Below are 23,528 nucleotides of genomic sequence, written 5' to 3' on the forward strand. Positions count from 1 at the left end.
TATAGTAACGGTCGCTGGGCCTGGGCCCGGAATCCGTTGCCCCTGGAAACCGCGCAGGAACCGAGCGACCCGAGAGCGGCCTCAGGCCCGACTCCCAGTCCCCGGCCTCAGGCCCTCCCCGACTCCCAGTCCCCGGCCTCAGGCCCCTCCCCGACTCCCAGTCCCCGGCCTCAGGCCCTCCCCGACTCCCAGTCCCCGGCCTCAGGCCCCTCCCCGACTCCCAGTCCCCGGCCTCAGGCCCTCACCTCCTCCCCCCGCCCTGCTCCTGCCCCTCGCCGCCCTGAACCAGCTGCTGGCCGCCGGCGCCATCTCCTTCCAGCTGCCGTCCAACGCCAGGAAGTGTCTGCGGGAGGAGATCCACAAGGACAGGCTGGTGAGCGGAGAGTCCGAGCTGAGCGAACAGCCGGCCGCCCGCCCCCACCTCAAGGGGGAGGGGAGGGGGGGGAGGGGGAGGGGAGGGGGGGGAGGGGGGGGGGGGGAGGGGAGGGGGGGAGGGAGGGGAGGGGGGGGGGGGGAGGGGGGGAGGGGGGGGGGGGAGGGGGGGAGGGGGGGGGAGGGGAGGGGGGGGGGAGGGGGGGGAGGGGGGGGGGAGGAGAGAGAGAGAGAGAGAGAGAGAGGGGGGGAGAGAGAGAGGGGGGGGGGAGAGAGAGGGGGGGGGGAGAGAGAGGGGGGAGGGGGGGGGGAGGGGGGGGGAGGAGGGTGAGAGAGAGAGAGGGGGGAGAGAGAGGAGAGAGAGAGGAGAGGGGGGAGGGGGGGGAGAGAGAGAGGGGGGGGGGGGAGAGAGAGAGGGGGGGGGGGAGAGAGAGGGGGGAGGGGGGGGAGAGAGAGAGGGGGGGGGGGAGAGAGAGAGGGGGGGGGGGAGAGAGAGAGAGGGGGGGGGGGAGAGAGAGAGAGAGGGGGGGGGGAGAGAGAGAGAGAGAGAGGGGGGGGGGAGAGAGAGGGGGGAGGGGGGGGGAGGGGGGGGGGAGGAGGGTGAGAGAGAGAGAGGGGGGAGAGAGAGGAGAGAGAGAGGAGAGGGGGGAGGGGGGGGAGAGAGAGAGGGGGTGTGTGGAGAGAGAGGGGGTTTGCAGGGGAGAGAGCTTGTCCCCCCATTCAGTCCGACCATGTCCCCCCATTCAGTCCGACCATGTCCCCCCATTCAGTCCGACCATGTCCCCCATTCAGTCCGACCATGTCCCCCCATTCAGTCCGACCATGTCCCCCCATTCAGTCCGACCATGTCCCCCCATTCAGTCCGACCATGTCCCCCCATTCAGTCCGACCATGTCCCCCCATTCAGTCCGACCCCCCATTCAGTCCGACCTTGTCCCCCATTCAGTCCGACCATGTCTGATTTGTATTTCACTCCATTTCCCCCCTTGGTTCCATTCCCTTTAATCCCCTCACCCAACAAAAATCCATCAATCTCAGTTTTGAAATTTTCAATTGACCCCCGGCCTCCCCCTTTTCCGGGGGAGAGAGTTCCAGATTCCCACTCCCCTTTGTGTGAAGAAATGCTTCCTGACATCACCCCTGAACGGCCCGGCTCTAATTTTAAGATTATTCCCCCTTGTTCTGGACTCCCCCCACCAGAGGAAATAGTTTCTCTCTATCGACCCCATCAAATCCTTTAATCATCTTAAACCCCTCGATTCGATCACCCCTTAATCTTCTACACTCGAGGGAATACAAGCCTCGTCTCTGCAACCTGTCCTCGTAATTTAACCCTTTTAGCCCCGGTGTTATTCTGGTGAATCTGCACTGCACCCCCTCCGAGGCCGATATATCCTTCCTGAGGGGACGGTGCCCAGAACTGGACGCAGTGTCTCCAGATGGGGTCTGACCAGAGCTCTGTCCAGCTGTAATATAACTTCCACCTCTTTGTATTCCAGCCCTCGAGATAAAGGCCAACGTTCCATTCTCCTTTTTAATGATCTTTTTGTACCTTTCCACCATTGGGAGGGTGGTGTGGGGAGGGAGCTGTGGGGGACAGTTCCGGGCTGGAGCCAGGGTGTAACCTCTCTGTTTCCCCTCCCCCAGGTGACGGACTCCTCCGGCCACATCCTGTACTCTAAGGAGGAGGCGACTAAGGGCAAATTCGCCTTCACCACTGACGACTACGACATGTTTGAGATCTGCTTCGAGAGCCGCCTGCCCCCGGGTGAGTGAGTCCGAGGGGGGGGTCCTGGGGTACGGGGAGGGCTTGGGCAGAAATAATAATAAAAGTGAAAATAGCTCACTGATAAGAAAAAGGGATGAGAACAAAGTCCAGGTCACAAATAGTGTCACAGGTAATATAAATACTTCAGGTTCATCAAAAAATACAGGAAATAATAAAATAACTGATTAAAAAATAATACAGCAGTGATGAAAAACAAGTGTGATATTTTTAAGAAGTGAGAAAAACAGCATCAGAACCTACGAATTAAGAGCAGGAGTCGGCCATTCGGCCCCTCTGCCATTTGATAAGATCATGGCTGATCTGATTGTGACCTCAACCCTACTTTCCTGTCCATCTACTATAACCTTTGACTCCCCTGTTAATCAGGAATCGATCTAACTCAGCCTTAAAAATATTCACTGACCCTGCCTCCACCGCTCTCTGGGGAAGGGAGTTCCACAGACTCACCACCCTCTGAGAGAAAAAGTTTCTCCTCATCTCTGTCTTAAATGGGAGACCATTTATTTTCAAACTGTGGTCCCCGAGTTCTCGTCTCTCCCACAAGGGGAAACATCCTCTCAGCATCTGCCCCTTCTCGTCTCCTCAGGATCTTATATGTTTCAATAAGATCACCTCTCATTCTTCTAAACTCCAGTGTGTACAGGCCCAACTTGTCCAACCTTTCCTCATAAGATAACCCCCTCATCCCAGGAATCAGTCGAGTGAACCTTCTCTGAACCGCCTCCAAAGCAATTATGTCCTTAAATAAGGAGACCAAAACTGCACACAGTATATTCTAGATGTGGTCTAGTAGGTCTGTTGCCCAAATAAGAATTCTATACACAAGTGCAGATAGCATAAGGAATAAAACAAGTGAATCATACAGTTAAAACAAGTATAAAAGGACTGTTCGCAACATAGCTGCCAGACTGGGCCTGCGGCAGGTGATGAGCAAACCAACATGAGGGAAAAACCTACTTGACTTTGCCCTCACCAATCTACCTGTCACAGATGCATCTGTCCATGACAGTATTGGTAGGAGTGATCACCGCACAGTCCTCGTGGAGACGAAGTCCCGTCTTCGCACTGAGGACACCATCCAACGTGTTGTGTGGCACTACCACCATGCTAAATGGGATAGATTCAGAACAGATCTAGCAGCTCAAAACTGGGCATCCATGAGGCGCTGTGGGCCATCAGCAGCAGCAGAATTGTATTCCAGCACAATCTGTAACCTCATGGCCCGACATTTTCCTCACTCCACCATTAGCAACAAGCCAGGGGGTCAACCCTGGTTCAATGAGGAGTGTAGAAGAGCATGCCAGGAGCAGCACCAGACGTATCTAAAAATGAGGTGCCAACCTGGTGAAGCTGCAACTCAGGACAACATGCATGGTAAACAGCAGAAGCAACATGCTATAGACAGAGCTAAGCAATTCCACAACCAACAGATCAGATCAAAGCTCTGCAGTCCTGCCACCTCCAGTTGTGAATGGTGGTGGACAATTAAACAACTAACGGAAGGAGGAGGCTCTCTAAACATCCCCATCCTCAATGATGGCGGAGTCTAGCACGTGAGTGCAAAAACAAGGCTGAAGCGTTTGCAACCATCTTCAGCCAGAAGTGGCAAGTGGATGATCCATGTCGGCCTCCTCCCGATATCCCCACCATCACAGAAGCCAGCCTTCAGCCAATTTGATTCACTCCACGTGATATCAAGAAACAAGATTGGGAGTGTTAAGAACCTAGTCCCTCTCTACAACCCCTCCCCTCGCCTCCAGTGCTTCAATATCCTTTCTGTAGTGTGGGTCTCTCAAGTCAACAATGGATTTACTACATCTTTGTCCGATCTTACAGACCGTCTCTCTCTCTCTCTCTCCCTGCCCAGATCGCCAAGGCGGAGAAGCTGAAGCCACTTGAGGTGGAGCTGCGACGATTGGAGGATCTGTCAGAGTCGATCGTCAATGACTTTGCCGACATGAAGCAGCGAGAGGAAGAGATGAGGGACACCAATGGTAGGAGCACCCAGCACAGGCTTCAGTCTGCAACACCCGCCCCTTCTCCACTTACTGCTCTCGGTCTCGGGGACCCTGTCTCGTTCCTCGGTCAGCGTCACTCACCCCTCCGAGTCAGAAGTTTGTGGGTTTTAGCTCCCTCCACCTCCCGGGACATAAGCCCCTCTCCCCTTCTCTTCCCCCATAGCACGAGCCTCAGCTTCATACGGTTATCCAGTCGTCCTGTGAAAGATGCAGTGGGCTCTGCTTCAGGCACTTTGTGGCAAAGCATCCCTTGCCCCAACTGCCCTCCACTAGCCCTCGCAGTAAAGAGGGGTGGTCTAGGGCTTGGGTACCAGGGGTCAGGGGTTAAAAGGACTGCAGGACTGATCCCCGGTGTCAAAGGGACTTAGTTTTTAAAAAAACGTACATTTATTTCGCCCCTTCCACGATCTCGGGACGTCCCAAAGGACTTTATAGCCAATAATGTACTGTTTTGAAGTGTAGTCACTGTTGCAATTTAGGAAACGGGCAGCCAATTTGCGCACAGCAAGATCCCACAAACAGCGTTGTGATAATGACCAGATAATCTGTGTTTTAGTGGCGTTGGTTGAGGGATAAATATTGGCCAGAACACCCAGGGGAGAATTCTGCTCTTCTCCCATTAGTGGCCGTGGGATCTTTTACGTCCACCTGAGAGGGGCAGGCAGGGACTCCGTTTAACATCTCATCCGAAAGACGGCACCTCCGACAGTGCGGCACTCCCTCAGTACTGCACTGGGAGTGTCGGCCTGGATTAGGTGCTCGAGTCTCTGGAGTGGGGCTCGATCCCATGACCTTCTGACAAGGGGGCCTTGTAGAGGCAGATAAGAATCTGCATATTTTCATTCCAAGTTTGACTGCAGGATAAGGGATCGTGTGTACAAACTGGGGCGAGTGTGGGCAGGATGGAACACCCGGAGGGGAGGCTCTCAGTAGGGTAGCGGAGGGAAAACACAGAGTCCTTTCATGGACCGTTAGATGGGGTGCTCCATGGGCTGGAGGCCTCCACTCATCTAAACCAGGGAGTTGGAGTCAGAGGGCTGGGACCTTTCTACACCAGAGGGCAGAGTTGTGGAATAAGTTTTTGGGGAAGGACGGTATAAACGGGGTCCAGAGACAGAAGGGATCATTTGAAGCCCCTGGGATTAAAGGGACAGTGGCTGCATGGTTACAAAATTGGCGACGGGACAGAAAGCAGAGAGTCGTGGTGAACGGTTGTTTTTCAGACTGGAGGGAAATATACAGTGGTGTTCCCCAGGGGTCAGTATTAGGACCACTGCTCTTTTTGATATATATTAATGACTTGCACTTGGGTATTCAGGGTATAATTTCAAACTTTGCAGATGACACAAAACTCGGAAATGTAGTAAACAATGTGGAGGATAGTAACAGACTTCAGGAGGACATAGACTGGTGGAATGGGCAGACACATGGCAGATGAAATTTAACCCAGAGAAGTGGGAAGTGATACATTTTGGCAGGAAGAATGAGGAGAGGCAATATAAACTAAATGGTACAATTTTAAAGGGAATGCAGGAACAGAGAGACCTGGGGAGTGCACATACACAAATGCTTGAAGGTGACAAATTGAGAAGGCTGTTAAAAAAAGCATACAGGATCCTGGGCTTTATTAATAGAGGCATCGAGTACGAAAGCAAGGAAGTTATACTAAACCTTTCTAAAACACTGGTTAGGCCTCAGCTGGAGTATTGTGTCCAATTCTGGGCGCCACACTTTAGGAAGGATGTCAAATCCTTAGAGAGGGTGCAGAGGAGATTTACAAGAATGGTACCAGGGATGAGGGAGTTCGGTTATGCGGAGAGACTGGGATTGTTCTCTTTAGAGCAGAGAAGGTTACGGGGAGATTTAATAGAGGTGTTCAAAATTATGAAGAGTTTTAATAGATTAAATAAGGAGAAACTATTTCCAGTGGCAGAAGGGTCGGTAACCAGAGGACACAGATTTAAGGTAATTGGCAAAAGAACCAGATGGCGATGAGGGTTTTATTTTGCGCAGCGAGTTATGATCTGGAATGCGCTGCCTGAAAGGGCGGTGGAAGCAGATTTAATAATAACTTTCAAAAGGGAATTGGATAAATACTGAAAGGAAACATTTGCAGGGCTATGGGGAAAGGGCAGGGGAGTGGGACTAATTGGACAGCTCTTTCAAAGAGCCAGCACAGGCACGATGGGCCGAGAGGCCTCCTGCGCTGTCAGATTCTAGGTGGTGGGATTGACCTGTTAGAAAAGGACAGGCATCACTCTGGGGTCACTGGGACATCCTGGGGTCACTGCGGGATCACTGGGGACAGTCTGTCGGCCTCTTTTTTCCAAGATGGTGGCCGCGCTTGCCGCCATTTTGTCCAAGCTGGCTTCATTTATTATATAAATAATTGAAAAGTTTAAGATGTAATATAAATAACTCAATAGTTTAATTCATTAAATAAGTAATGAATTGCTTATTTTATTCGATCAATAATTAAATTGTTTTCAAGTGTTTAATTTATTATATGAATACTTCAAATGTTTCATTTATTATAAAGAGAATTCAATAGTTTAAATTATTCAATTGATTAATTTATTATATAAATAACCAAGAGTTTAATTTATTGTGTAAAAAATTCAATAGCTAAATTTATTATGTAAATAATTCAATTGTTTAATATATTATAAATAATTCAAGTGTTTAATTTTTTAATGTAAATTATTTAATTGTTTAATTTATGCTATGAATAATTAAATTGATTAATATATTGGATAAATAATTCAGTAGTTTAATTATATAATAATTCAAGTGTATAATTTAATATATAAATAGCTCCGTTGTTTAATTTATTGTATAAATAATTCAATTTGTGAATTTATTATACAAATAAACAAGTGTTTATTTTATTATATGAAGCATTCAAGTGTATAATTTATTACATAAATAGTTCATTTGTTTAATTTATTATTTAAATAATTCAACTGTTTCATTTATTATCTAAATAATTCAATAGTTTAATTTATTATATAAATAATTAAAAGGTTTTATTTATTATATAAATAATTCAACTGTTTCATTTATTATATAAATAATTCAATAGTTTAATTCATTATATAAATAATCAATTGTTTAATTTCTTACATAACAACTTCAGTTGTTAAATTAAACTATTGAATTATTTTCATAATAAATTAAGCATCTAAATAATTCAATTGATGAAATTATTATACAAATAATTCAAGTGTTAAATTTATTCTGTGAAGAAACAATTGTTTGATTCATATAAATAATTCGTGTTTAATTTATTATATAAATAATTCAACAGCTTAATTTATAACATAAATAACACAAGTGTTTAATTTATTATATAAATAACCAATTGTTTAGTTTATTATATAAAGAGGTCAAGTGTTCAAATTATATAATTAATTCACAGGTTTAACTTATCATACAAAGATTCAAGTGTTTATTTAATCATATTAATAATCCATTATTTAATTTATTGTATGAAGAATTTCAAAACATTATTTATTGTATAAATAATCAATTGTTTAATTTATTATATAAATAATTCAAAGGTTTAATTCATTACACATAATCAACTGTTGACTTTATTATATAAAGAAGTCTCGTGTTTAATTTATTATAAATAATTCAACTAAATATTGAATTCTTTATGTAATAAATTAAACGAAGAAATATTTATATAATGAATTAAACTATTGAATTATTTCTATGATAAATTAAACACTAATTGTTTATGTAATAAATTAAACAATTGATTATTTAATGAATTGAACGATTGAATTATTTATATAATAAATTAAACACTTGAATTATCTGCTTCCAATGTCTTTGTTTTTCGGCCTGATATTAAGATCATCAATGGCGGCTGCATCACCCAGCATGCAGCGCGGTTCAGATTGTGCCCTATCTGAATCAGTGGAGCCCAGCACGCAGGCGCAGTAGTGACTCATTATCGGCCAGTCGAGGCTGCGGGAGGAGCGCGTTCGGTGCAGGTCAGAGGATCGGAGCAAGAGGCTCAATAAACCCCGGGGCCCGGGTCCGGGCTCAGGCCCAGGCTCAGGCTTTACAAACCCCGAGTGCGGCCCCAGACCCGAATATAAAACAGTGAACATTATCCCCCCCTCACTACCCGCCGGGAAATGAAGGGGAAATGGGGATCGGTCAGGGAGCGTCTGTAAATGAAGGAGAAATGGTGATCAGTCAGGGAGCATCTGTAAATGAAGGAGAAATGGTGATCGGTCAGGGAGCGTCTGTAAATGAAGGAGAAATGGTGATCAGTCAGGGAGCGTCTGTAAATGAAGGAGAAATGGGGATCGGTCAGGGAACAAGAGAGGAAAGAATGTTTTGTAGAAACTGGAATTGTCTGTTCTGAATTTCTATCCTGTGCTTACAGTGATGACTTTTATAAACTCCTTTGTAGGGTATTAGAAAGGGAGGATTTGCAGAGGGAAACTCAAACCAAACAGCACGCCAAGATCTGACAGAGTCACTCGATTCATCAGGACCTGAATATCATCGGCCTTTGAATGTGGAAGGAGAAATGTTTGTCTGTTCTATCTGTGGGAGAAGATTTCAAACATCAGTGTGAGTGGGAAAGCACCGAGACACACACACCCGAGTGAGAGTGTTCCAGTGCACTGACTGTGGAAAGAGCTTTAACCAGTTACACAGCCTGAAAAAGCATCGCTCCATTCACAGCGGGGAGACACCGTACACGTGTTCTGTGTGTGGACGAGGCTTCAACTGATCGTCCAACCTGGAGAGACACAAGGACACCCGGACCATGGAGAAACCGTGGAAATGTGGGGACTGTGGGAAGGGATTCAATTACCCTTCAGAGCTGGAAACTCATCGACGCAATCACTCTGGGGAGAGGCCGTTCACCTGCTCCGTGTGTGGGAAGGGATTCGCTGGGTCATCCACCCTGCTGAAACACCAGCGAGTTCACACTGGGGAGAGGCCGTTCTCCTGCTCCGTGTGTAAGAAGAGATTTACTCGATCATGCCACCTGCTGAAACACCAGCGAGTTCACACTGGGGAGAGGCCGTTCACCTGCTCCGTGTGTGGGAAGAGATTCACTTGGTCATCACACCTGCTGACACACCAGCGAGTTCACTCCGATGAGAGACCTTTTAAATGCTCTGACTGTGGGAAGAGCTTTAAAGGCAGAAATGAACTGCTGAGACATCAACGCAGTGACACCGGGGAGAGGCCGTTCAGCTGCTCCGTGTGCGGGAAGAGATTCACACTGTCATCACAACTTTTGTCACACCAGCGAGTTCACAGTGGGGAGAGGCCGTTCACCTGCTCCGTGTGTAAGAAGAGATTCACTCATTCATCCTCCCTGCTGAAACATCAACTTGTTCACACTGATGAGAGACCTTTTAAATGTTCTGACTGTGAGAGGAGCTTTAAAAGCAAAATTAATCTGCTGACACACCAACGCACTCACACTGGGGAGAGACCATTCTCCTGCTCTGTGTGTAATAAGAGATTCACTCGGTCATCCCACCTGCTGATACACCAGCGAGTTCACACTGGGGAGAGACCGTTCTCCTGCTCCGTGTGTGGGAAGAAATTCACTCATTCTTCCACCCTGCTGAGACACCAGCGAGTTCACTCCGATGAGAGACCTTTTAAATGTTCTGACTGTGAGAAGAGGTTTAAAAGCAAAAGGAATCTGCTGACACACCAACGCACTCACACTGGGGAGAGGCCGTTCACCTGCTCCGTGTGAGGGAAGGGATTCACTATTTCATCCAAACTGCTGACACACCAACTTGTTCACACTGGGGAGAGACCTTTTTAATGTTCTGACTGCATGAAGAGCTCTAAATGCAGATAGAAATTGTGAAGACATCGACACACTCACGTCAGGGAGAGGTCGTTCACCTGCTCCCTGTGTAAGAAGAGATTTACTCGGTCATCACACCTGCTGAGACACCAGCGAGTTCACTCTGATAAGAGACCTCTGAAATGTTCTGACTGTGAGAAGGGCTTTAAAACAAATGATCTGAAACACCAACACACTGACACTGGGGAGAGACTGTTCACCTGCTCCGTGTGTGGGAAGGGATTCACGAATTCATCCCACCTTCTGAGACATCAACTTGTTCACACTATTGAGTGACCTTTTAATGCAGTAACTTTGAGAAGAGCTTTAAAAGCGGAAATGAACTGCTGACACATCAACTCACGCACATTGTGGTGTTAAAGTAAAATTTAAGCTGTTGGGTTAAAGGTAAAAATGACCTTTTTGGCGACTAGTGTGTGTGTGGCTGCGGTCACTGCCCCGAGACCACACTGAAATGTGCCTTGTGCGAACCAGACTAACCATAATTAAAGCTTAAACATAACAAATGATGATTAACAAATTAATGTACTTCTAAACAAAATGGACTCTGCTAAACAAGATGGACCCTGTGAAAAGACATTAAAAATGCTGACTGAGCACAACGAACTGATAAAAACTACAGAACCAGACTGAATAGACAAAGACCAGACTGTCTTAAGTTGATAACAGTTGTTTTAATGTGATTGGAGGTCAATTGTTGCTGTGGGGGCCTAATTGGCTAATGTGTCACTAAGCAAGGCTAATAATGTAATAGCTGCTAAATGTCTGCACTTGAAATGTATAAAAGAATCTCAACGACCATTTTAAAGTTGAGAAGGTGACTGCGTACACTGCGGAGTGTCAAGCTCTTCTCCCAAAGCTTTGTCCAATAAACTGCATGTTGAATCTTTAAGTCTGACTCCGAGTGGTGATTTTCCCACAACAGTGGAGAGACTGTTCACCTGCTCCGTGTGTGGGAAGGGATTCACTCAGTCATCACACGTGCTGAGACACCAGCGAGTTCACATATGACTGCGGGGTTGGATTCTGCAGTTAATCAAATCCAGGAATGAACTAGTGTGTTTAGAGTCAGGAAGAACAACGTGTAAGGATTAACCCATTAACAGATAGAATTTAGTATAATTATAATCAATAGTAGAAGTAGAACAAAATGTACTGTGAATCTATGTATCTGTAAATGTAAACTGTACTGTGTATTAATATAGAATGAACCATGTAACGTGTGTTCAATAAGAAAGCGCTGGTGGGCCGAGAAGGATGAATGATGGTTATTTCAGTCAAGTTTGCAGTTAAAACTAAAAGGATGCTGACAACAGTAAAGTGGGAATGAACAGACCTAAGGGAGGAATGTGCTGTAATAGCATAATGTCTAAAAGACATGTAGATAAAGGGACTGAAGGTTCATTAAATCAAGGAGTCACTCAGGCTCAGGCCTCTCTATCTCAAGCCTCCACAAGCCAGTGAGTCGAAGTCTGTTGAAACAAACGGTTCTGTGAAGGCTGGCAATGTAAACTCTAAATAAGGTTCTGTTAAGTCTGTAACAACAAGGCACGGATGGTACCAGGAGTTATGCTTGGAATGTAACTTCTGAAGGTTGAGAGACATGAATAATGGTCAGGCTGAGAGATGTGGATGTGAGAGTGAACTGCTCATAAACTGAAAAAGGGAATAAGAAGAGACCTCAAAAGCTGAGGAAGGCGCACAAGATTCTGGCAAGGAAGAAGATAACTTTTCAGTCAACAGATCACAGCAAGAGAGAGAGAGAGAGACCGCACCGTAGTCACTTGGAGGGATAGTTACATAATATAAATTGATTATTTCTCCAGTAAAATGCAGTGAGTGGGGGATAGTTACATAATATAAATTGATTATTTTTCCAGTAAAATTCAGTGAGCGGAGTGCACACCCACCACGGGTGGCCTCATAAAATGAGGACAATCAGTTCTTCTTTCCTTGGTTAGCGGTTTGTGGAATCTGGGGGTTTCGGTCAGTGATCGAGCGCATGTTTCGCATGTGTTGAGGTCCTGGGTTCAACTCCCAGCATCTCCCGAAATAGTTTTTCACCAGAATTACCCACGGAAAGTTGAATGACGCTTTTTGAGCTCAGCGAGTTCCAACTTCTGAGGCTCCACCAGCATTAAATTGTCCGGAGCGGGACTTCATCTCACGGTCCCCTCAACAGCTCAACTCAAAGCAGCCGCCGACTGAGGGGAATGTGTGACGGTGCAATATCGAGCGAGCAGTCCCAGCTCTTGTTCCTGTTTGACGCTCTGTCATTCTTCCATCTCACTTTATGATTCAGAGGTTGGATTTCAGCCTTGTCACTGACCATTAGCGATTGGGTTTTTTTTATTTCCACAGACTTTTTTTTGGAAAGTTCAAAGTAAAGAGGAGCAGAAACCCCGTGAACTGAAGCTGAGGTTGAACATTGTGAACACGCGGGACCGCTGGGCATCTCGATGTCCTGGAGAGACGGAGCAGAAAGCTCACGGCTTCACTTCTAAAGTGTCTGCTTGTTTATTTCTCAGGTACCTTTTGCTCCGTGGGGATGTAGCTCAGTGGAAGAGCGCATGTTTTGCATGTATGAGGTCCCGGGTTCAATCCCCGGCATCTCCAAACAAGTTACATTTCCAGTTTTGGATTCAACTGTGAGAATATCATCTGAGACTCGCCTCACATTTACACACAAGGAGAGACAAGAGTTTCTTCACCTCGCGAAAAACCGAACGCTCCGCACAGAATATAATTCAATGGGAGAGCGCCCACGGTGTTTCAATGGCTCCCATATCATGGTGGTCATGATGTGGAGATGCCGGTGATGGACTGGGGTTGACAATTGTAAACAATTTTACAACACCAAGTTATAGTCCAGCAATTTTATTTTAAATTCACAAGCTTTCGGAGACTTCCTCCTTCCTCAGGTAAATGTTCAGGATCTCCTTGAAGCCTACGCATTTATACATATAGAACAATACATGGTGTTTACAGACTGCCCCTGCAACTGCCCGTTGCCAAGGCAATCACCGTGTTCAGACAGAGAGGTGTCACCTGCTTGTGAATTTAAAATAAAATTGCTGGACTATAACTTGGTGTTGTAAAATTGTTTACAATTGTCAACCCCAGTCCATCACCGGCATCTCCACATCATGACTACCATCGACACCACAAACTGCCGGCTCACAGTGGAAAGGATATCCAAGAAGATCGCGCATTTAGACACAGACATCAAGTTTTTAACAGAGCTGCAAGAAAGCAGACAAGATCCCGAAAGGACTCCAGATCACGAACCCACTCAAGTCCACATACAACTCGGATTACGCTGAGAGACTCTGCCGCCGTACCTCTCGCACACTCCGCAACCATCTCATACACCAACTCTACAGCAGACGCCACAACCTCGAAACCAAGATAGAGTCCATACTCTCAACCTGTACTCAGGACACAGCAGACCAGCTACGTTATACCGCCAAACAGACGAGGCAACGGAACTACGCTGCCTACATGAAAACCAAGAGCAGGAAGCTTGAGAAACTCGGCATCACCACCAGCAACGACCAAGCTTCCCCTGGTACCACGGTTGCAACCACAGGGAAGTCTATTGTCAATTTATCCGACCACACCCTTCAACCAGACGAAATCGAAGTTCTCAGCCGAGGGCTCAATTTCTGCCCCACTACCAAAATGGACCCCACTAGTCTCGCGGCGGACACAGAGGAATTCATCAGGAGAATGAGGCTCCGGGAATTCTACCACAAACCCCAAGATTTCAGCAGCGAACCCAATGAGACAATCGACGATCCGGAACAGCAGACAGAGGGATCCGCGGTACAGCAACCGAAGAGGAAAGAGTCAAACTGGACTCCTCCGGAGGGTCGCTGCCCTCAGCTGGACATGTATGCTCAAGCTGTCAGGAAATGCGTCAATGCCAGATTCATCAGCCGCACTCAGAAGACAGTCCAGAATGTCACCCGAGCACAACGCAACGCCATCAACGCTCTCAAGACCAACCGCAACATCGTCATCAAACCAGCGGACAAAGGAGGAGCCATAGTCATACAGAACAGAACAGACTATTGCAAAGAAGCATACCGACAACTGGACAACCAGGAACACTACAGACGGTTACCCGCAGATCCGACCAAAGAACACACCCACCAGCTCAACAAACTGATCAAGACCTTCGATCCAGACCTTCAAAGCATCCTACGCACTCTCATCCCACGTACTCCCCGCGTGGGAGACTTCTACTGCCTCCCAAAGATACACAAAGCCAACACACCCGGACGTCCCATCGTATCAGGCAACGGAACCCTGTGTGAGAACCTCTCTGGATACATCGAGGGCATCCTGAAACCCATCGTACAGGGAACCCCCAGCTTCTGTCGCGACACTACAGACTTCCTACAAAAACTCAGTACCCACGGACCAGTTGAACCAGGAACACTTCTCACCACGATGGACGTCTCGGCACTATACACCAGTATCCCCCACGATGACGGCATCGCTGCGACAGCATCAATACTCAACACCAACAACAGCCAATCTCCGGAAGCCATCCTACAACTCATCCGCTTCATCCTGGATCACAATGTCTTCACCTTCGATAACCAGTTCTTTACCCAAACACACGGAACAGCCATGGGGACCAAATTCGCACCCCAATACGCCAACATTTTCATGCACAAGTTCGAGCAGGACTTCTTCACTGCACAAGACCTCCAACCAACACTATACACCAGATACATCGACGACATTTTCTTTCTATGGACCCACGGCAAGGAATCACTAAAGAGACTACACGATAACATCAACAAGTTCCATCCCACCATCAAGCTCACCATGGACTACTCCTCAGAATCAGTTTCTTTCTTGGACACACGAATCTCCATCAAAGACGGGCACCTCAGCACCTCACTCTACCGCAAGCCCACGGACAACCTCACGATGCTCCACTTTTCCAGCTTCCACCCTAACCACGTCAAAGAGGCCATCCCCTATGGACAGGCCCTGCGAATACACAGGGTCTGCTCAGACGAGGAGGAACGCGATGGACACCTACAGACGCTGAAAGACGCCCTAGTAAGAACGGGATATGACGCTCGACTCATCGATCGACAGTTCCGACGGGCCACAGCAAAAAATCGCATAGACCTCCTCAGGAGACTAACACGGGACGCAACCAACAGAGTACCCTTTGTCGTCCAGTACTTCCCCGGAGCGGAGAAACTACGCCATGTTCTCCGCAGCCTTCAACATGTCATCAATGAGGACAAACACCTCGCTATGGCCATCCCCACACCTCCACTACTCGCCTTTAAACAGCCACCCAACCTCAAACAGACCATCGTTCGCAGCAAATTACCTAGCTTTCAAGAGAACAGCGTCCACGACGCCACACAACCCTGCCACGGTAACCTCTGCAAGACATGCCAGATCATCGACACAGATACCACCATCACACGAGATGACACCACCCACCAGGTGCATGGTTCATACTCCTGTGACTCGGCCAACGTTGTCTACCTCATACGTTGCAGGAAAGGATGCCCCAGAGCATGGTACATTGGCGAGACCATGCAGACACTGCGACAACGGATGAACGGACACCGCGCAACAATCGCCAAACAGGAGGGTTCCCTCCCAGTCGGGGAACACTTCAGCAGTCATGGACATTCATCCACCGACCTTCGGGTAAGCGTACTCCAAGGCGGCCTTCGAGACACACGACAACGCAAAATCGTCGAGCAGAAATTGATAGCCAAGTTCCGCACCCATGAGGACGGCCTCAACCGGGATCTTGGGTTCATGTCACGCTACACGTTACCCCACCAGCGAACAAATGTTATCTGTTTTTAATATAATGGGTCATTTGCTGGCTCTCTCTGCCTTCCGGATGTTTCTGCCTCTCTCTGTTTTTCTTCTCTGTTTTTTTTCCCTGTTTGTTTTTTTGTTGAATGTGTATTCGGGGGTTCTGCAGGTGACACCTCTCTGTCTGAACACGGTGATTGCCTTGGCAACGGGCAGTTGCAGGGGCAGTCTGGAAACACCATGTATTGTTCTATATGTATAAATGCGTAGGCTTCAAGGAGATCCTGAACATTTACCTGAGGAAGGAGGAAGTCTCCGAAAGCTTGTGAATTTAAAATAAAATTGCTGGACTATAACTTGGTGTTGTAAAATTGTTTACAAATATCATGGTGGATCAGCTTGCCCAGTGATAGATTATTTCCAGTTTCACAGATTGGGGGGAAGCAGCGGACCGGCGTTCCGACCACAAAGAGGGAAGAATAGTCTGGATGTTGGGAGCTTCTTCTTTTCCCAGAGAGGACTGAGCATCTGGAATGTATTCCCGGCTGGTGTGGTGGGTGCTGACCCTCTCTGGTGCGGTGGGCGCTGACTCTCCAACTTTTTTCTGTTTTTTTTTCTGGTTTGTGACCGCTCCCAGGAGATTCCATGTTCCCGGTGGGTGGGGCTGGTGGTGTGTGTAGGAAGTGTCCAGTCACGATGCTCCAGGCATGTGGGGCAGGATTGATGAACGAGCTGGTCTTTTCCTGCCCGTCATGTCCGCCTGTAACCCCAGATCGTCAAGGTGTTTTTAGTGAAGTGATCTTTAAGCACAAAACCCTCACCTGGGGCAAGTCCTGCGTCCGTCTATAGTGAAATGAGACTCAATGCTGTCTGTGCCTCACCTCGTCCTCCTCCTTTTACATTATTATATTGTCCGCACACAGTGATATGTTTGGTTAAGATGAAAATACAAATTATCCGCTCTGGGCTCCTCCAGTCTCTCTGTGTTTCTCTCTCCTCCTAAACTGACTGTCAGATAATAGTAACTGGTGTCCTCTCCATCCCGTTCTCAACACCCAGAGATGACTAGTTACTGAATAAATTCAACACTCACAGACAGTCCAGTGTCAGACAGTTACAGACGGTTTCTCTCCACCTTTCCTGACAGGACTGGCGAATGATGAATGCCCCGTCAGACCGGCTGATATACAGTAAAAGGGACAGTGACCCTCTCACCAATAGCACCGGAGGTTTGTTCACAGACACAGAATCAGTCTTTCCCTTTCTATCAGTGTGTCTGTATTACGCTCAGTAACAGTATCCCGCCTCCTTGTACAGCACTAGGGAGAGAGAAAGACAGACAGACAGAGAGAGACACACAGACAAACAGACACAGTATCAGTCTCACACTTCCCATCAGTGTGTCCGTTTCACACTCAGTAACAATATTCCACCTTCATGTACAGCGCCAGAGAGAGATAAAAACAGACAGGCACAGTATCAGAATTACACTTCCTATCAGTGTCTCTGTATCACTCTCAGTAACAGTATCCCACCTTCATATGCTGTACAAAAGAGAGAGAAACTGACCTGTAATGTCCCGTTTTCACAGAGTAACAAATTGGAAAATATTCCATCCCAATTTCTATTCCAAGGTGGAGTGACAGAAAGTGCAGTCTCATCTCTCACTGATATTATTTCAGAGACAGACACATTATTAATCCCACTCTCAGGGACAGTGTCACACATTTAACCCTCTCTTGCCTGTTGTCCCCTCTGCAATCTTGCAGCTCAGGGCCGTTCTGTATTTCTCTCAGTGACCGAGAGTTTCACTCTGATTGAAATAAACTGGGACTGTTGCTGCCTGATATTAATCCTACACGGTCCCAGCAAATACACCGACTCCCACTTTCCTCCCCCGTTTCTCCAGGATTGGTTTGAGGAATCCTCCCTCCAGTTTCGGAGTCAAACGTTACTTTATCAGTCAGGGAGCCAAGAATGAACAGAACCCATTGGCTCATTCCACAGCCGCTCACTTTATTTCTGAAAGACTCTTTCCCATCAAAAGAGCCCGAGAGAAACAGCAGGGATGGAAACCTCGAGTTTAATAGTTGGAGATTGTAAAGTCAGTCTGGATTCCAGCGTTAGGCACTGGTGGAATCCCATCTGTTTCCCATTCTGGTGCCTGTTCCTGCACTGCCTGTGGAGCCCATTCCCTCTGACCTTTCCCCCAGACCCACTTCCTTTGCTCAGACAGGCGGGAATGGAGAGATCACGGCCCCCGGGGGAAGGGAGCAAAGAGCAGCCTCGTTACAGCAGCTCATCGCTCCGGGACCGTGTCCGCAGATGGGCTCAGAGATCGGCATTGAGTCCGGGGGAAGGGCAGGGGGAGTCCGGGGGCTGTTTGTAAGAGGCGGAGTGGATCAGGAACTGGTCCCGGAACATGGAGTGAGAGGGGGGGAAGGGAGAGGTCATTCTCGGGCTGGGTGTGGACAGGGTGTGTCCAGGGGAAGGGAGAGAGAATGGGAAGAACCTGCTATTAAAACCATTGCTGCTTTCTCTCCCCAAACCAGGAGTGAATGGTCCTGGTTTAGTTCCAGTCTCACCCTGTTTATTGTTATTGGACAGTGAAGAGTGGAAACAGAGCCGGACAGTAAGGATGTGGGGAGTTATACAAAGAGCATCTATTGCAGGCACCAGGTGAGAAGTGTGAAGGACACAATTTAAACAGCGGCTGTTTATTTTCGGTTGAACGGTTAGTCCCATGGGAGAGGGGATTAGAAACCTGACCTGGACAAAGGTCCCTGCCCCATCGGGTAGTCCCATTCATGGATCAGTGCAGGGGTTGGGTTGTGTCTGGATGTCACTAAATTGTTGTAAAACAGCCCAACACACCTGGTGTGCAGAAGCTGAGTGCTGCAGTGGAGTCAGACACTGACACTGTTTGTATCACTGGTTTTCATTTGTGGATATTCAAAATGATCATTAGAGATATTAAACTGATCACTTTTCCATTTTCAACCTCACCGTTTCTTGGGTTACAAGAGATAATTTTCTTTCCACAGGCGAATCCTTGAATGATCCAGAATGAATGTGATGTTTCCTCCACCCGAGGCACAAGGAGGAGTGCAGCCAGCTCCTCACACACAGGAGGTACATTATCACCCACAGAGCACAGAGACACAGACAGGTCATCAGTTCCACAGTCTCAGACAGCAGAAGTAGTCAGTCCCACACTGATCCCAAGTTCCAGAGACACACTTTCAATCCAACATTCAAACAGAGCGGGTGAGGCAGACACTGTTCCATTTGCCCCGAACTCTGTCCCGCTGACAGGCAGATACAAAAATCCCAGTCCAAAATCACACTCTCAGATTGAAAGGCACTATGTCAATCTCACAATCGGGCAACATAGCTACGAATTAAATACCAGAGAGAAATCACACATGGTATCCGATTGAAAGGGACAGAATGAATCCCAATAATGTACCCGAGATTCCAATTGAATACTATCCCAGAACTCTCTCACACATGACTTTAATACATGAAATATCCATTCAAAAAGTGTACCATTTGCTACAAATCCAAACCTCATGTACAGTATCGATTGAGAAATACTGAAAGATAGTAAACCTGAGAAGCAAATTAGATACCAGTTCAGAATGCACTCGCAGAATGAAATTTAAAGATAGAGTATCAATTCTATTAGTGCAGACTGAGGTACACATTATATACCAGTCCAAAAATCTCATACAATATTAGACTGAAAGATACAGTATCAATTCCATTTCTACAGACTGATCTACACATTACAAACCAATTCAAAAATGTCACCTTATCAGTTTGAAAGATTCATTATCATCCACAATAGTACTCAGATTTAATAGTAGTCCAAAAAGCACACAAATTATCTGATTAAAACCTCCAACATTAAATCCTAAAGTTCGTCCATATTTACAAATTAAATAAGGAGTAAAACTCTTCAAACATTAAGATATTAAAGCTAAAGTATTGAACGCAATAATGTAATCTGAGAGAATAATTACGTACAGATACAGAATGAAACTCACATTCAGATACAGTACCAGAGACACACAGACACAGAATGAATCCAACACTCACAGATACAGAAGGAATCCCAAACTCACATACAGTACTAGAGACTGACAGACACAGAGTTAATCCCACACTCTCATCAAGTACCAGGGACTGATAGGTACAGTATGAATCCCACACTAACATGCAGTATGAGTAACTGCATATTTAGGATGAATTCAACTCCCACATACAGTCATGGGGACTGTATATAAAGAATGAGTCCCACACTCACACGGAGTACCAGAGACTGACAGATACCGAAAGAATCCCACACGAACACACAGTATGAGAGACTGCATATAAAGAATGAATCACAAACTCTCACACACAATGCTGACAAGATACAGAATCAATCCCAAGTTCACACACAGTATCAGAGACTGACAGATACAGAATGAATCCCACTAAACTATCAGAGAATCAGCACAGACCAGGGATCAGGGCCTTTACCCAGTAAACTGTCAGAAAGTCAGCACAGACCAGGGATCAGGGCCTTTCACCTGTCAGAGAGAACATTGTATCACAGATCACATTCTGATTTACAGCCGTGCACAACAGATGTTTGTAGCTGCGATGGCCGAGTGGTTAAGGCGTTGGACTCGAAATCCCCTGGGGATTTCCTGCGTACGTTCGAATCCTGTTCCCAGTGATACTTCTTAAAGTTATTTTTACTGCTCAAATAACGATGAACTGGAGTTGACGAACCGCATTCCCTCTCTCAGAGAGACTCTCCAGCGCGGCTCATGCTTTTAATTCGGAGCCCAATGGTCTCTTGCAAAATTGCGAGACACGTGAAGGAATCTCTCCCAAGCTCCATCTTAAATTCTGCCCGTTCGCAGAACTTGACATTGATCCTATTTCTTCCTATACTTTGATCCCACCTTGTCTCTGTCTCTGACTCTCTGTGTTTTTCCCTCATGGACTTCTCAGGCTTCGTTGAACGGCCACGGATGATCGAACCTGGAACACCGGCAGTGAAGGGTAAAGATGGAAAGACTGAGACGGGGGGAGAAGCAAAGGTGCAACCCAGCTGATGAATTCGTAACTAATGTCCACACATTTATGTCTCTTCACCCTCACAGTGAAAAATCAGCAATTTGAGTCCAGTCCACTTATGGTAGAGTGGATAATATGCAGATGTTGAGACAGACACCAATCGAACCATTGCCGTGGTGATGAAAGCTCCGAATCCGAAACACTGAACCACAAGGAAACGCTGAAAATTCTTTGCTGTGAACAAGCAGACCAACGCGGCCTTTCCCACTCGCCCCTTTGTAATTCAGGTCATTTTCGTGTCAGACAAGCTGCTCGCACAAAATGGCATTTTCTGTTCGAACTACTATCGGGACAGAAGGTGATGTTCAGGCAATGACAGCACCAAGTGCAAGTAGGCATGGACATGGAATGGAAAGTGAGGGAAAATACTCCCACAAGCTGCTGATGGACATGTTTCCATTTCCAAAATTCACGCATCGAATCAATGCAGCTCCTGGGAAAACTCCAAGGCAACGCAGGTCTATCGGGCATCGTTTGAAGCAACTGGCAGTTTAAAGTGTCATCTCCTGCTGCTCCTGTGGGGAGTGAGGGAGAGACACTGTCGGTATCTGCCGACAGTTTGATTTTGTACAGAACTGTATAGAGAAGGAGCAAATATAGCGGGGCTGTGAGATATTCTATATTATTCATATTTGACCAGAGGAATATCCGCAGTCAGAAGCTGAAAAGAATGGAGAGATAAGAGGCCTGAGAATAAACACAGAGCGGAATGAATCACGGAAGAGTGAAAGAAAAATAAATGTCATCAGTTCCATGAAAAATAAATGTCATCGGTGCTCAATCCTGGGAGCTCCCCGATGGACTGATGGTTAAAATTCAGTGCTCCCATCACCGGGTGGTTCCATTCCCAGTCACAGAATTAAATTTAACAAGAGTTATGAACTTAATAAATAATTACATGAAGCTAATTAAACCCTGTTCGTAGTTGAATGACTTTTAATCACCATTAATCAACCAATAACTTTCTATTTCAGACTGAAGGAGATGCTGACGTGGTTACCGAGAGACAGTCAAAACTTTAATAAGATTTTTGTGCTTTGCATGTGATGAAATTTCATCATTTTATAGACTGCATTTTAAATTTAACATTAACAGGCAATTGTCGCCGTTTATCACAGGAACGCCCGAACCGGTTCTCCGATGAAGATGAAAGTAACGCAACGGGGAACATCTGATACAACACGAAAGGCATCGGGCTATGACAAAAATCCCCACCGTTTTGCTTTTCCAAAATAAAGGTTGTGACATTTATTCTCTGCTCAGTTAATATGATAGTCGAGTGGTGAGAGGGTGGATTTGGAATTCCTGAGCGACCGCACTGTGAATTTTCCAGATCTGCTTGGAGCACCAATCCCTTCAATTCATCACTTACAGGGACAATTCGATTCTCGGTTTCTTTTCCCTGAGCTTGGCGAGATCTTAAAAATTGAAAGCGACCAATATCAGAGCGAACCTCGTCACCGACATGCTCACAGATACAGAGCGGCCACACTCTGCTTCAGTGAGATGAAAACCCAGAGCGGTTTCAAGGTCGAATGCAATTGTAAGCAAAGCTCGTTCAATGAAAGTGCAGGTCATTGAGGTGCCTTTAAATTCCTGATTGTTTGAACTGAACTTCTTCCGAGACCACTTGAGATTCAGGTGGAGTGATTTGGGGACTTCTTTTCCCTCTCAGCAAAAGTCTGAACCGCAGCTCAAGATCAAAGTCTAGGGTTAAATTAGGGTTTCTCCAGGGTATGAACCTCGAATCGAGAATTAAACCCCGAACTCAACGAGCCCAGAAACAAGAACGTGTCACGGACACATTCTGTGAGAGGGCTGTCTGCATCATGAAAAGGCATTTTTGAAGAGACTTCCTGATCAGTTCCGTGTTGGCTGCTGAACAAAACACAGCACTGTGTGCTTCTCAAATTCACTAAACACCATGAATTACACAAAGGCACCGCTGGGAGTTGAACCCAGGATCTTCTGTTTACTAGACAGGTGCTTTAACCAACTAAGCCACGGAGCCAATTCATGGTACTGTTTCCCACCTCCTCTCATTAATATCTATAAGCTACACGTCACATTCTGTTGGTGATTCAGACTGTTTGATCTTTGTTGATTTCGCTTGCCCGTTTCCCTGTGAATCCCGATACTGACTGCGTTTCAGGCTGTGTTTATCTTTGTGTGTCCATCAGTGCTTTGATACACGGATGAATATTTGTGCTTGTGTTTGTTACTTTCAATAAATTTGGGATGGACAATTCTCGCTCTGACACTGAAGAAGTAATTGAGCAAATTTCACAGTGAAGTGTTGTTTATTGTGGTGCTGAAACTAAAAAAAAATCGTAAAAGGTGCAAAGAGGGAAAACGAGAAAAACTCGTGAGTGAAATTAAGGACAACTTTCAAGGTTTTTACACGTATATTATGAGAAAGAAGGGTGACTAAGAGTAACGTGGGCCCCTTAAAGACAGATGGAGGTGATATTGTAATTGAAAATCAGGAAATGGCAGCCTTTTTTGACACTCACAGAAAAGCATGAGGATAATGTATCAGAGACAC

The 23,528-nt window shown here is 46.4% G+C and overlaps 1 protein-coding gene and 2 non-coding genes across 3 annotated transcripts; 2 read left to right on the top strand and 1 right to left on the bottom strand.

Moving 5' to 3' along the window:
• The first annotated feature begins 6 nt into the window (after positions 1 to 6).
• Positions 7 to 10,934, top strand: LOC137307857 (zinc finger protein 774-like). The gene is made up of 4 exons (XM_067976933.1): positions 7 to 373; positions 2,020 to 2,140; positions 4,029 to 4,155; positions 8,609 to 10,934. Exon 4 carries the CDS (start codon positions 8,972 to 8,974, stop codon positions 9,923 to 9,925), a length of 954 nt encoding a protein of 317 aa, XP_067833034.1. The 5' UTR covers positions 7 to 373; positions 2,020 to 2,140; positions 4,029 to 4,155; positions 8,609 to 8,971; the 3' UTR covers positions 9,926 to 10,934.
• A 1,652-nt stretch (positions 10,935 to 12,586) lies between these two features.
• On the top strand, positions 12,587 to 12,658 carry trnaa-ugc (transfer RNA alanine (anticodon UGC)). The gene has a single exon. It is a non-coding gene; the product is annotated as a tRNA-Ala (tRNA).
• Positions 12,659 to 22,920: 10,262 nt separating this feature from the next.
• trnat-agu (transfer RNA threonine (anticodon AGU)) lies at positions 22,921 to 22,994 on the bottom strand. The gene has a single exon. It is a non-coding gene; the product is annotated as a tRNA-Thr (tRNA).
• Positions 22,995 to 23,528: the final 534 nt, after the last annotated feature.

The sequence above is a fragment of the Heptranchias perlo genome, unplaced genomic scaffold (genome assembly GCF_035084215.1).
Source record: "Heptranchias perlo isolate sHepPer1 unplaced genomic scaffold, sHepPer1.hap1 HAP1_SCAFFOLD_1132, whole genome shotgun sequence".
Classification (NCBI taxonomy): Eukaryota; Metazoa; Chordata; class Chondrichthyes; order Hexanchiformes; family Hexanchidae; genus Heptranchias; species Heptranchias perlo.